Raw genomic sequence first — 14,049 nt, forward strand, 5'->3', positions numbered from 1 at the left:
GAACTTGCTTTCTAACCATAGTAAGAATGACATTTTCCCCCAGGGACCACCAAATATTTATAAAAATTTGTACTAACATTCTTTAAGAATCCACACATATCGATAAGAAGCTGACTTTCCTGCCATGCTCCAAATGTCTTAAAGGTTAGACATAGTACATATATTATAAAGAGCTTAAGGATAAATATTGAGTGCCTGGGCATTATCACAACAGTAAAGGTTAAATCATTTTTATTTCTGAAAGACACTTTTGGTACCATTATCATATCCCAAAACAGGTATTAATGCTACTGGTGATTAAGAAGCTCAGAAGTTATAATTATGCATCCCTTTTGGGGAAATAAAGCAGAAGAGCTCTGAAAATGTGAGGGGAAATCACCCAGGCACTTAAACCAATGAACATTTGCTAGGAGGAAACTTAAACTGATTGACTGCAGCCTTGATAGAGTTGCATTAACATCAAATAGCCACATTTCTGTCCACTTAACAAGGAATACTATAAAGAAGCAAACGAGCCATGTATTAACAAAATGTGTCAGTATACAGACAGTGTACTTTTTCACAATTAGGAAAATTTAACATCTTTAGTCTAACACTTAGGTGGGAAACTGCCTAAAGAAAAATGAAGACCTATACACACCACCTATTTCAACTACAAAGCAAAATGCTTTCACTGCAACTGAAGGAAAATAATTTATCATTTTATAAGAGTATAACTCCAAGGAATGATTATGCTCATAGGTAAACACATGATTTTTCCTAAAGATTCGTAACTAAGGTTTGCAAGACATGAAATCAAACTGCAAAACTAGTTTAAAGCAATTAGAGTCCAATGGTTCTCTTATGTTTTCTTTTATGTTCTTTATTTTAAATTGATATTTTAGAACAGTAAATTATCTTTCATAGCAGTCCTCCTGGTCTGATAATACAGCACCCCATTTCTGAATGTAGAGATTTAAGATAAATCAAAATGAACATTAAGGCATACAAACAGCTACTTTAAGTCTGCTCTTATTTAGTAAGGATCGTTTTAATTCATATTCAAATACATGGAATGTTGGCACAAAACTGAAGCTGCTGCAGAAAGATCACAGATGTTTTCTGGGTTATTGAAACTTCCGTTTCTCTAAAAACATACGCTTAAATGGTCTTAATTTTACAAATTTAAGTGTTGAGAAAATGTCTAAATAAGAAGTCAATTAAAATAAAATGTTTATTTGTAAATTATGTACAGAATACATTTTACTTTATGACAAGGAAATGGGAAGAAGAGCCATCACCTTCCAACCAATGCTGCTTGCTTCCTCTGTTGGAGATGACCACCTTACTCTGACTCAGTCGTACAAATCAGTTTGGATTTCCTAAGTTGGAAAAGGAGAATTTGTAGTTAAACTAAAAGTGTTGCTGCATTATTACTAGTTGGCTTGTTTCCACAAAATGCTTTTGAACCCTGCTAACTCAGAATCTTGGAAATTTTCTGGTATAATTTTATAATCAATAAAAGCTAAACTATCAAGAACAATAATTTAAGCATTTCACCTTAAAGAAACTGTGAAATGGCTACATAACTATGCATAATCTGAAACGTTGGTGTTTGTTTTTATCCCTTTTAGTTATTTTGATTAGTCTAACAGTAAAAAGCCATACAACTATCAAAAAATGTCATTAATGTAAATGTCACTGTGGAAAGTGCATCTTTGATAACTATCAAAATAAATGAGACCTATTTACTGTAAAATTATCAAATAGATAAAACTTACAAATGGCTTTAGACTGTACCAATAATAGTATTACATGAAATGAGGGGCTGAATATAACTGCTTGGATGTCAAATCCACTTCAGTAAATGGATTTAAAGAATGCTACAAATGTCATGTGTACATTATGATGATCAGCCAACCTAGAAAATCCAACCTCTTGCACTTATTTAGTCCCCACATTAGTCAGATTATGATTTTTCATGTGAAGATTTAGTTGTTTCTCCATCATTGTCTTCTTCTTCCTCCTCTTCACAATCCCCATCTGTTTGCTGTTCCAGTTCCTCTTTTGTGATCATTTCAAAATCATTCCCATTTCCACTACTGTGTTGGGATCGGTCATCTTCTCGCCTGTCACTGTCTGTGTCTGAATGCCGTTCTCCACCTGAGCCTTCTGTTCCGTGATTTCCTGGTCCTACTTTTCCTTCCTCATCTTCCTTTTTCTCACTGTCTGACTTTTCCTCACTGTCGGACTTCTGCTGCTTTTTGGTTTCAGACTTCTCATCTTTCTTTAAGTCTGCTTTTGGTCCTTTATATTCATGTGTGTACAGAGGCCTGAAGGAGTCAATGAAGCCCACGTCAGCAGTCAGATTTGGCAAGAACCAAAAATGGTGCCTTCCTCCAGTTATGAGCCAAATGATGAGAAACAGAATGCAACGAGCTGTGGGAGAAAAATTTCTCTAATTGAATAATTCAAGCATTGACTCAGAAAGCACGGAATATTTGTTAATGAAAAAGTGGGAAAACATTCAGAGTTTTATTATTTGCATATTACATGCACCTTAAGTATAAACAATTAAATCCTAGTTTAGCAGCTATCAACAGTATTCTAGGCACAGAGCATTCTTCTCTGATCTTGAGGGCATAATGCTACAATGCCATTCAAAAAATTGCTTTTATAATTTTTTAATTCGGGTGCTGTTTCATGGATATACTTATGATTTATGCACTTTGGTATGTTATAGTTCAATAAGCACAGCTGCCAGTTGGACCCTGAAGTACACATGAGACCACGGTAGAAAAAAAAGGAAACAAATGCAGGATGAAGGATACCTTAAGCAGCCTTAAAAAGGAGAAAGCAGGGCTGCACCATGACTTCCCTAGACCCCAGACACTTTTGCCTTTGTAAGGCAATTCCTTCATTAAAAAATATTAAAAATGCTGCTTTTCCGACCATACTGGTACAAATACAAATATAATCCTGTGCAGGTTCACTATGATATACATGTGTATATATTATTACTTTTGATTTTAAAAGAAATGAAAATGAAACAATTTCCGTGGGCCCCTAAATGTATCCTGAGTTCAAGGCATGTGCCTACCCTGCCTAAAGGATAAGTCTTCTAAGAAAAAATACTTTTGAACAATAAGATAATGTTTTACTAAAAGTTATGAGTTTCTTAAATAAGTATATAATTTCTGTTTATTTTGAGGACCAACTTTCTCTCAATATTAGGAAACATACAATGCTAATGAAAGCCAAATTGCTTCAACAAATAGGTTTGAAGTTACTCTTTTAGAGCAATATATGACAAAACTGTGGTTTAGATAATGGAAGAAATTGAGAATTTTAAAGTTTATAGTAATGAGCTATCACAAACACAAACCCCAATATTTCATATAGTTTTCTCTTATTTATCAAACATATAGAAGAGCTGAGTGAGTGATTTGCCTGGTTTTTCTTTTTCTTTTTTTTTAAGGTCATGATTATGTGAATGTTATGCACTAATCAATTATGACAGGTTTTTTGGTTTTATTTTAGTTCTTGTTTTCTTTACTGATAATTATATCATTGTTTTCAAATAAGACCTGAGAAAAGCTCATCTATGTTTCTTCCATTATATTGCTTTGGACAAATAAAATGGTTATAGCTCCCTTGACTTTTATAAAGCAGTAATTTCTATTTTCACAAAAGAACATAAATATTCTGAAAGACTGTGTGTGTATACATCAGTATCTTTTGTGGTACAAACAGAAAAGGCAAATATGCTTTGAAATTACGGAATAATCAGTGAATAAACCCCACTGATAAAAATAAATAATGAACATCTCTTAAGGAGGCTGCATATTTTTCCCTCCAAATAGAATTATGATGTTATGATAGGCTTTGAAGGGTTGTAAGACAGACAGTTCATAATATGAAATCTTGCCTCAAATCCAAGAAAGAGCAATATCGAAATGGCAAATAAAATCTAAATTCTAATGTCATATATAAACTGGGTGTAGCAGAATTCTAACATTTTTTACAGTTTTTCTCTATGTGGCAGTAGATTATCAGGGGCAAAAGGAGAGGACTGCTGTGATATGTATTGTCATACCATTTCTATACTAAAAGTGACATATTTAGAAAATCGGCAAAGATCTTATTTTAAATGGCAATACTAAGAATATCTATTCAAAGTAGCACCAAATATAATTTTGACCAATATATAATACTTCATGAGATAATATTAAAAAAGTCTCCAATTTATAAGTGGGGTACAGATCAAAACCATCTGAAAGTATATTTGGAATCTTCCAAGAGAAACAACATTTTCTAAGAGAAGCAACGAAACGTTGAGTTTATTTTCTGATTTGATTCACAAGACTATTTAATGCACAATGCTACTTAAATCCATGGTGTACTTAAAATGAAAAATTATAGAAAACATTACTGAAGAAACAATACTTTAAAAAGCAAAACAAGATAATAACCATAAATTACTGTGAATATTGGTTTAAATAAAAGATAACCAAGTGGGTTAATTCTATTCAGTGGAGTTAAACCTTTGCTGAAAAATTTCAAAGCGCTTCTAAATTTTCAGAGATTTGGGAACCAGAAGACACCAACTTGATTAGTATATCTAACGGCAGATAAAAGTTTATGGCTTCTCATTCTTGATGCAGGTAGTACACTACCACGAATTACCTGCTTCACACTCTTAGATATTATTTCTTGGCCTACAAGTGTGCTGTTACATGCAGAAACTTCAGGGGCTATTTTCAAGGTGACTAAGCTAGAGGAAGGAAAAACTGAAAGGTGGATGAAAAAGGCTTCACACACAGTCAGAGATCCCAGAAAAAAATGGAGGCCCATAAACAAGATGAATTGAATGAAAATACTCAATGAATTCCTGGGTCCATGGGTGGTGGCACCAACTCAGGACACTTTGATGTCCAGGGTGAAGGGATGTGCAGAGGGGAACTGCTTAGGGCTATAGCAGTAATGTTTTATAAACATAAGAATCTATTACGTTATATATCATAGAATCTCAGAATAACACACACCCTCCTCAGATAATCTTGGTCAAATCATGTCCTCTAAAAACAGATATTAAATCATTAATGTGGATATTTAAAAACATTTCTATAAAGAAGTACTCCTATATGTCATAGTGGAAAAGCTTATTTGTCATTTGAGGAAAACGATCAGAACTTAGTACCATATACCAACATAAACTCTCGATGGTTCAAAGAATTATATATAACGTTAAAAAAAAAAAATCACTAAAGAGCTTTAGACAAGCATAAAAAAATTCCTATTTCTTTCCCAAAATGAAAAACTAAATTAGACCAGTTTACCCTATACAGGAAAATCTTCAAAGACTAGAATTTTAAGCAAAATAATACTTGTTTTTTTCTCATAGTAACATGTTCATTGTAAAAAATACAGACAAGTGTAAAGAAGAACATTAAAATCATTCAAAACTACCACCACCATTTATATTTAGGCATATTTCCTTATAGTCAAACCCTCCTTGGCACTATTTCCATTTCAAACAAAACAAAACAACAAAACAAAAAAAAAGTTCCTAATTATATAAGCAAAAAATACCTCATTATCTTAATTTTATCATTTGATAACTAGTGATGAGCATTTTTCACGTATTTATTAATCAATTGTTTTGAATTTCCTCTTTTGAATTGGGTTATTTTTAGCTATGAAAGACCCCAATCAACCAGAAACATAAAATAACATTATTTACATTTTCTTGTTGATTTTTAAACAGCATTTTACAACCTGTTAATCCATCAAGAATTTATCTTGGTACATGGTACAAACTGATTTTTACTAAAAATGGCAAATCAACTGTTTACAATCATTTACTGTATAAAATGTAAATGTTTAAAATAAATTTCATTTGTCTTAAGTAAAAAAAAAAAGTGTTTACTGAAAGTATTATGTCTAATAAATGATCAACCACTGTAAAAATATTGAAGTCCTTGTGGTAGTTAAATCTTAAAGCATAACTATTTGCAGATTGAGACATATTAAATCCTTTCATCACAACAGACCAAATCTAATCAAGCACATATACTACTTCAAGCCTGAGTCAGTTTTGGGATATGACCCAAAAAGTAGGCCCATATACTTCTTGATTCACTTACATTAATTTCGCTGTTAAACTTTACTGAAGCTCCAGATTACAGTCCAAACTGCTCAATATCTACCTCTTACCGAGGTCAGTCTTACTAATAACAATACTTACCAACAGCAAGGAGAAGAATGCTGGCTACAAAACAGCCTGCACCCACGCTGAGGTAATAAACACCTACTCTCATTTCTGCTGGCCAAAGAGGGAAGAGGGTGGCTGCTATCACTGCAATCACTGGAACAAGAAATGAAAAAGTTACATACATAACCTTTAGGTTAAAATTTTAAATGGCTTAGTTGCCATAACAGTGAATATACTCCTAGGGGGAGAAATAAAACATAACCATATTGAAACATATAAAATTGCCATTTTTATAGGTAAAAAATGGTCGATTATCAACCATTTCATAGTTCAACCTAATAGTTTAACTACTATTTTTAAATCAGACTAGGATTTTTCTACTATAAATTATATATAATTAGAAAAAAGTGTTGTCTAAAAATGTGAGACTGTTAGCTCCTTAAATAATCAACTGCTGCTGCTGTCAACCTTATTTATTTATTTATTTTTTTAAAGCACTTTTCTTTTTTATAGCTACTTTATTTATTTATTTTATTTTATTTTTGGCTGTGTTGGGTCTTCGGTTCATGCGAGGGCTTTCTCTAGTTGAGGCAAGTGGGGGCCACTCTTCATCGCGGTGCGGGGACCGCTCTTCATTGCGGTGCGCGGGCCTTTCACTATCGCGGCCCCTCCCGTTGCGGGGCACAGGCTCCAGACGCGCAGGCTCAGTAGTTGTGGCTCACGGGCCCAGCTGCTCCGCGGCATGTGGGATCTTCCCAGACCAGGGCTCGAACCCGTGTCCCCTGCATTAGCAGGCAGATTCTCAACCACTGCGCCACCAGGGAAGCCCAACCTTATTTTTGACTATAAGATATCTGTCTATCAAATAGGGAAGCTTGAAGAAACAACAACCAAACAATAGAAATAACCAAAAATGATTCCAAAGATCCCTCCCTGCAGATTGGTTCTGGGGTGAAGCTCTGACATCTACCAAATGAAACGCTCACCAGGAAATTCTGATACAGATCATTTTTGGTAGTTAGGGAAGCTGTATACAAGCATCTCCAGTTTTTTTCTAAGTACAGTGGGACCACATGGAACAATCAAAAGAAAGACCTGGTTTTTAGGTACTTACAGCAAAAGAGATCAGGATTCAAATTCAAATTCTAGCTATTTCATTTATAAGCTAAGGATTGGATTTATTATTTTGAATGGGATCCTATGATCATATTGATCAAACTTGTTTAAATATTTTTTCTACTTGTTAAATCATTCCCTCCCTCTACTCTATACCCTCCCCTCCCCCCCACCAAATTTACAGGAATAACACATACCTATGGTAACAAAACAAGCAAAAAAACCCCAAAACAAACAAACAAACAAAAACCCAAAACAGTAAAGAAAAAACAATAAAAAACCAAAAGGTATAACGTGAAGTCTTCATCCAATTCTTGGTCCATTCCCCAGAGGTTAATTACTATGATTTATTTGTACTCCCAGAGACTGCCTATATACAATTAAAACTAGCTACATAGAATTTTTTTTTTTTTTACAAAAATGAGCTTATAATACTCTTACTCTTTTACAGTGTTCATTTAATCTATTCTAGATATCTTTCTGTGAGTACTAATAAGAATTAGTCTTATCTAATTCTTTAAAAGCTGCATGATATTCTGGCACGCAGTTGTACTGTAATTTATTTCACCATACTCCTACTGAGGGACTTGGTCTGTTTCCAGTTTTATCCTATTATAGACAAGAGGGCAACAAATACCAATGTACATGTACATGTGTGCAATTGTGATTACAGCACAGGATAAATTCCTTGAAGTGTAACTATTAGGTCAAAGGGTAAAGGCATTTAAAACTTGAAAGATGTTTGCAGATGACATGATACTATACATAGAGAATCCTAAAAATGCCACCAGAAAACTACTAGAGCTAATCAATTAATTTGGTAAAGTTGCAGGATATAAAATTAATGCACAGAAATCTCTTGCATTCCTATACACTAATGATGAAAAATCTGAAAGAGAAATTAAGGAAACACTCCCATTTACCATTGCAACAAAAAGAATAAAATACCTAGGAATAAACCTACCTAGGGAGACAAAAGACCTGTATGCAGAAAACTGTAAGACACTGATGAAAGAAGTTAAAGATGATACCAACAGATAGAGAGATATACCATGTTCTTGGATTGGAAGAATCAATATTGTGAAAATGACTATGCTACCCAAAGCAATTTACAGATTCAATGCAATCCCTATCAAATTACCAATGGCATTTTTTATGGAACTAGAACAAAAAAATCTTAAAATTTGTATGGAGACACAAAAGACCCTGAACAGCCAAAGCAGCCTTGAGGGAAAAAAACGGAGCTGGAGGAATCAGACTCCCTGACTTCAGACTATACTACAAAGCTACAGGAATCAAGACAATATGGTACTGGCACAAAAACAGAAACATAGATCAATGGAACAAGATAGAAAGCCCAGAGATAAACCCACGCACCTATGGTCAACTAATCTATGACAAAGGAGGCAAGGATATACAATGGAGAAAAGACAGTCTCTTCAATAAGTGGTGCTGGGAAAACTGGACAGCTACATGTAAAAGAATGAAATTAGAACACTCCCTAACACCATACACTAAAATAAACTCAAAATGGATTCGAGACCGAAATGTAAGACCAGACACTATAAAACTCTTAGAGGAAAACATAGGAAGAACACTCTTGGACATAAATCACAGCAAGATCTTTTTTGATCCACCTCCTAGAGGAATGGAAATAAAAACAAAAATAAACAAATGGGACCTAATGAAACTTCAAAGCTTTTGCACAGCAAAGGAAACCATAAGCAAGATGAAAAGACAACCCTCAGAATGGGAGAAAATATTTGCAAACAAATCAACGGACAAAGGATTAACCTCCAAACTACATAAACAGCTCATGCAGCTCAATATTAAAGAAACAAACAACCCAATCCAAAAATAGGCAGAAGACCTAAATAGACATTTCTCCAAAGAAGACATACAGATGGCCAAGAAGCACATGAAAAGCTGCTCAACATCACTAATTATTAGAAAAATGCAAATCAAAACTACAATGAGGTATCACCTCACACCAGTTAGAATGGGCATCATCAGAAAATCTACAAACAACAAATGCTGGAGAGGGTGTGGAGAAAAGGGAACCCTCTTGCACCGTTGGCTGGGAATGTAAATTGATACAGCCACTATGGAGAACAGTATGGAGGTTCCTTAAAAAACTAAAAATAGAATTACCATATGACCCAGCAATCCCACTACTGGGCATATACCCAGAGAAAACCATAATTCAAAAAGACACATGCACCCCAATGTTCACTGCAGCACTATTTACAATAGCCAGGTCATGGAAGCAACCTAAATGCCCATCGACAGACGAATGGATAAAGAAGTTGTGGTACATATATACAATGGAATATTACTCAGCCATAAAAAGGAACGAAATTGAGTCATTTGTTGAGACGTGGATGGATCTAGAGACTGTCATACAGAGTGAAGTAAGTCAGAAAGAGAAAAACAAATATCGTATATTAACGCATGTACGTTCAACCTAGAAAAATGGTACAGATGAACTGGTTTGCAGGGCAGAAATAGAGACACAGATGTAGAGAACAAACGTATGGATACCAAGGGGGGAAAGCCGCGGCGGGGTGGGGATGGTGGTGTGCTGAATTGGGCAATTGGGATTGACATGTATACACTGATGTGTATAAAATTGATGACTAATAACCTGCTGTATAAAAAATAAAATAAAATAAAATTTAAAAATTAAAAAAAGAAAAAAAACTTGAAAGATATTTGCTAATGGCCCTCCTAAATATAGTCTGAGGGATATGGATTAGAATAAAGTGTCAATGCATATTTCTGAATAGATACTTTGTGCAACTGTATTAGGAACAGCCATGAGATAAATTCCTAGAAGTAGAATAGTTGAGTCAGTGTGTACACATTTAAAATTTGGAAGATATTGCCAAACTGTCCTCCATAAAAAATAAAACAACGGACATATCATCAATTATTGGAGAGTATTGGTTTTTCTTAAGTGTTGGACCTTCACTAAGAGTAGGTACTATTAAACTTTATAATTCTCTTGATAATCACTGTTACTTTAATTTGTATCTAATATGAGTGTGATTAAGTATCACTCACAATTATTGGTCACTGTATTTCTTTTTTTAAAATAAATTTATTTATATTTTATTTTTGGCTGCGTAGGGTCTTCGTTGCTGCATGCGGCTTTCTCTGGTCGTGGTGAACAGGGGTTACTCTTCGTGTGGTGAGTGGGCTTCTCATTGCGGTGGCTTCTCTTGTTGTGGAGCATGGGCTCTAGGCGTGTGGGCTCAGTAGTTGTGGCTCACAGGCCCCAGAGCACAGGCTCAGCAGTTGTGGCGCACAGGCTTAGTTGCTCCGCGGCATGTGGGATCTTCCCGGACCAGGGCTTGAACCCATGTTCCCTGCATTAGCAGGCGGATTCTTAACCACTGCGCCACCAGGGAAGTCCGGTCACTGTATTTCTTTATCTGTGAGTTACCTTTAGCATTTTTCTAGCAGGTTGTTAATCTCTTAAAGATGTAGTGCAAATATTCTCCTCAGTTTATCATTTATCTTCTGGCTTTATTTAAAATGTACTTTAAAAAAATAACTATTTTATGTTAAACATTTTCTTTCTGGCTTCTGCATTGTTTATATTCCTTTCTAAATTTTAGAGATTGTACTTACCAAGAATTAATCCCATGACAAATGTTTTAAAGTGAACTGGGTCATAGATCCACACAAATACCTAGAAGAATCAAGAAACCTCAGTGCTTAAAGTTCTAAGGTTACATTAGAACAACAGTTACTTCCAACCTCTTAACATATAAGAACTACTTTTAAAGGTAAACAAATTCCAAAGACTGTTCCTTTAGTAGCAGTGTTTCATTTGGTATCCATTCAGTTAGAAAATTATTTTAAAAACTATAAATTACCTAACGCAGTTAAGTACATTTCTATGTACCTGCATGCTTTTAACAGTTTACTCCTGTGTGCAAACCATTACTTAACCATTACTTATTCAACCTAAAGACCAGCAATCGTACAGCCTTTCTGCCCCTAATGTAATGATGTATACTGGCATGAGTAGAGTAGAACCAACCAGTCTAAGAGCACAGTTATGATAGATTCCAGTCAGGCCCTATTTAAGATCCAGCAGCTCTCAATTCCACCCAACTGATGAGAAGCAAAGAACCATTATTAAAGATCTTGCTCAGTGAACATAAAGATTCTATGACTCCCTGCAATAATTTCATTGCCAGCTCCCCACGGAGGGTCTGTAGCCGCAAAGCTGGGAACCACTGCTTTAAAGCTTACTTTATAAAACAGAAATTTACTTCATTTAGAATAATCAGAACTCTGTTCATCATCCATAAAACTCTTAGTTTTATCTCTTAGTTTCTATAAATAACAGTACTCTTCCATTTCCTGGTTCTATTTTGACTAGCACTCTTGGTTACTGCTTTTTGATTTGCTTCTATTTCTAACATTCCTCTTTTTTAATGCTGCACATTTATCCTGGAAATCGGATCCACAGACATCACTTCTGCCATTTAGCATTCTAAAGTAACAAGTTTTTAAAGACGTTTCCCATCTTTAAAAGTTTCAAAGCCTGTTTCTTTCTGCAGAATAAAATCTTAGCCTTTTTGGGAATGCAAGCACCCATGCTTTTGCTCAGGAAAAAGCTTCCTTTGTCTAACAGACCTATAACTCCTTTGCAGTGTACCTGGCAATCTACCAGTCATCCTTCAAGGCTCAGGTCAAGTGTCCAGAATCTCCAGACCCTCCTTATCCTCTCTTGATTAAATTACCTATCCCTAATTGGTATTCTCCCATCATAATACTCACCATGCTGTAATATAGTACAGGCATGTACTATATTATACTGTACTATATAATATATACAGTGTACCTCAGAGGTATTTCCAGTTCAGCTCCAGATCACCGCAATAATGCATTTTTTTTTGGGGTTTCCCAGTGCATGTAAAAGTTATGTTTACACTATACTATAGTCTATTAAGTGTGCAATAGCATTATGTCTAAGAAAACAATGTACATACCCTAACTAAAAAATACTTTATTGCTAAAAAATGCTAATCATCACCTGAGCCTTTGGTGAGTCTTAATTTTTTTGCTGGAGGAGGGTTTGAAATATTGTGAAAAATACCAAAACGGGACAGACACAAAGTGATCAAATGCTGTTGGAAAAACAGAGTTGATAGACTTAATGCAGGGTTGCTGTAAACCTTCAATTTGCTGAGAACAAAAAAACAAACAAAAAACTTTATCTCTGAAGCACAATAAAGAGAAGTACAATAAAATGAGGTATGCCCATACCATGTTTAAACGCTTGTATGCTTGCTAGACTATAAGAGCTTCCAAGAAGATAATTTTATCCTATTTATCATGTTATTCCCAACACCTATAAAAACGACTTCGCATATAGCCAATGCTTGATGCTTCACTGAAGGTATTTGCGCTTTCACATTAAGAAAGACCTGTGGTCTTCTATTACATTGGTTCTTAAGCAGGGGTTCACATCAGAATCACCCAGGGATACATTATACAACACACACACACACATCCATACACACACTCACTTACTATAGATTCCACCCTAGAGATCCTCATGCAAGTATGCCTGGAATGAGCCTAGTGCACATGTTTTGTGAAAAGCCTTCCCAGATTTTCAAGCTCATAGCTCCAGGAACCACTGCTTTCTATTTATACTACTTTTGTATTAGGTATAGCAAGAAATTCACAACTCAATGGCCAGTATATAAGTAAATGTTTTTGTATTGGTTAAATGATTAAATTAAGTGGTCTTCGCGGAAGGCTACAACCATACAAATAAGCCACTAAATAAATAAAAATGATCTCCTTGAGTAAAGCATCAAGTAATGTTGAAAATTGTAGACCCTTATAGTCGTGTGTCTAACTATAAGAGGCAGAAACCTGTAGATGTCCCTCCTTAACCATTGTACTTTTTTTCCTTTGATTCTAATGGAAATCTTATATTTTACTGGGCAAATGACCATCCAGTATAAAAAGCATATTTCTAAGACTTTACTGCAGGTAGGCATGACCATATGAGTAGGTTCTGGCCAACGGAATCCATGCAGAAATAAAATCGCCAGCTTCCTGGAAAGTATCCTTAAAAAGGAAGCATGTCTCTCATTCTCCTTCCCTCCTCTGGATGCAGATATAAGGCTGGCAGTCATTTTGCACCATGAGGTAATCTTTACTAACTGCCTCACACAGGCGGAAAAGTTCAGATCCACCATGGAGCTGCCGTATCTGCTTACCCTCCGATTTCATTAATGAGAGAGAAACAAGTATCTGTTTTGTTTTAAGCCACTGTTATTTCATGTTTCCTATCTATCATAGACAGCTGAACCCGATTCGGATTGATTTAAAAAATTTTTTATAAATCTAAATTCAGAGACATTCACTTTTAAAAAGTAGATTTTGTATCTACATGGTTAAATTTATCTAAATTACTTCTTTTCTTAGTGAAGGTATCAAAGATAATTCTAAAAACTCCTATGGAAAATTGGATTTCTACTTATAAGCTAGATACTCTCACCTCATTTCCATCCAGAAAAACTTGATCATCATGTGGCTCAAGCTTGAATTTTTTCTTAGTTTCCTTCTTTTTCGGAGTTCCAGGAGTTTCCTCCTATTAAAAAACAAGTTGAATAGAAGAAAACACATTTGCAAACAAGCAAAAAGCAATGTAAAATCCGTATAGTCAAAGTTTCACTATATGAGACACAGAAATCAAAATTCTCAAC

At 34.9% G+C, this 14,049-nt stretch overlaps 1 protein-coding gene across 1 annotated transcript in view; it reads right to left on the reverse strand.

Annotated features, from left to right (window-relative positions):
- Window positions 1-1,195: 1,195 nt before the first annotated feature.
- Window positions 1,196-14,049, reverse strand: part of SEC62 (SEC62 homolog, preprotein translocation factor) — a 29,019-nt gene continuing 16,165 nt past the window's right edge. The window contains exons 5-8 of the mRNA XM_082394163.1: window positions 13,842-13,934; window positions 10,943-11,003; window positions 6,227-6,346; window positions 1,196-2,418 (exon numbers count right to left, since the gene is read on the reverse strand). Coding sequence (XP_082250289.1) covers window positions 1,949-2,418; window positions 6,227-6,346; window positions 10,943-11,003; window positions 13,842-13,934 — 744 coding nt within the window. The 3' untranslated portion in view covers window positions 1,196-1,948. The remainder of the gene's footprint in view (window positions 2,419-6,226; window positions 6,347-10,942; window positions 11,004-13,841; window positions 13,935-14,049) is intronic.

The sequence above is a fragment of the Balaenoptera borealis genome (assembly GCF_965194805.1).
Source record: "Balaenoptera borealis genome assembly, chromosome: 5".
NCBI classification, from domain to species: domain Eukaryota; kingdom Metazoa; phylum Chordata; class Mammalia; order Artiodactyla; family Balaenopteridae; genus Balaenoptera; species Balaenoptera borealis.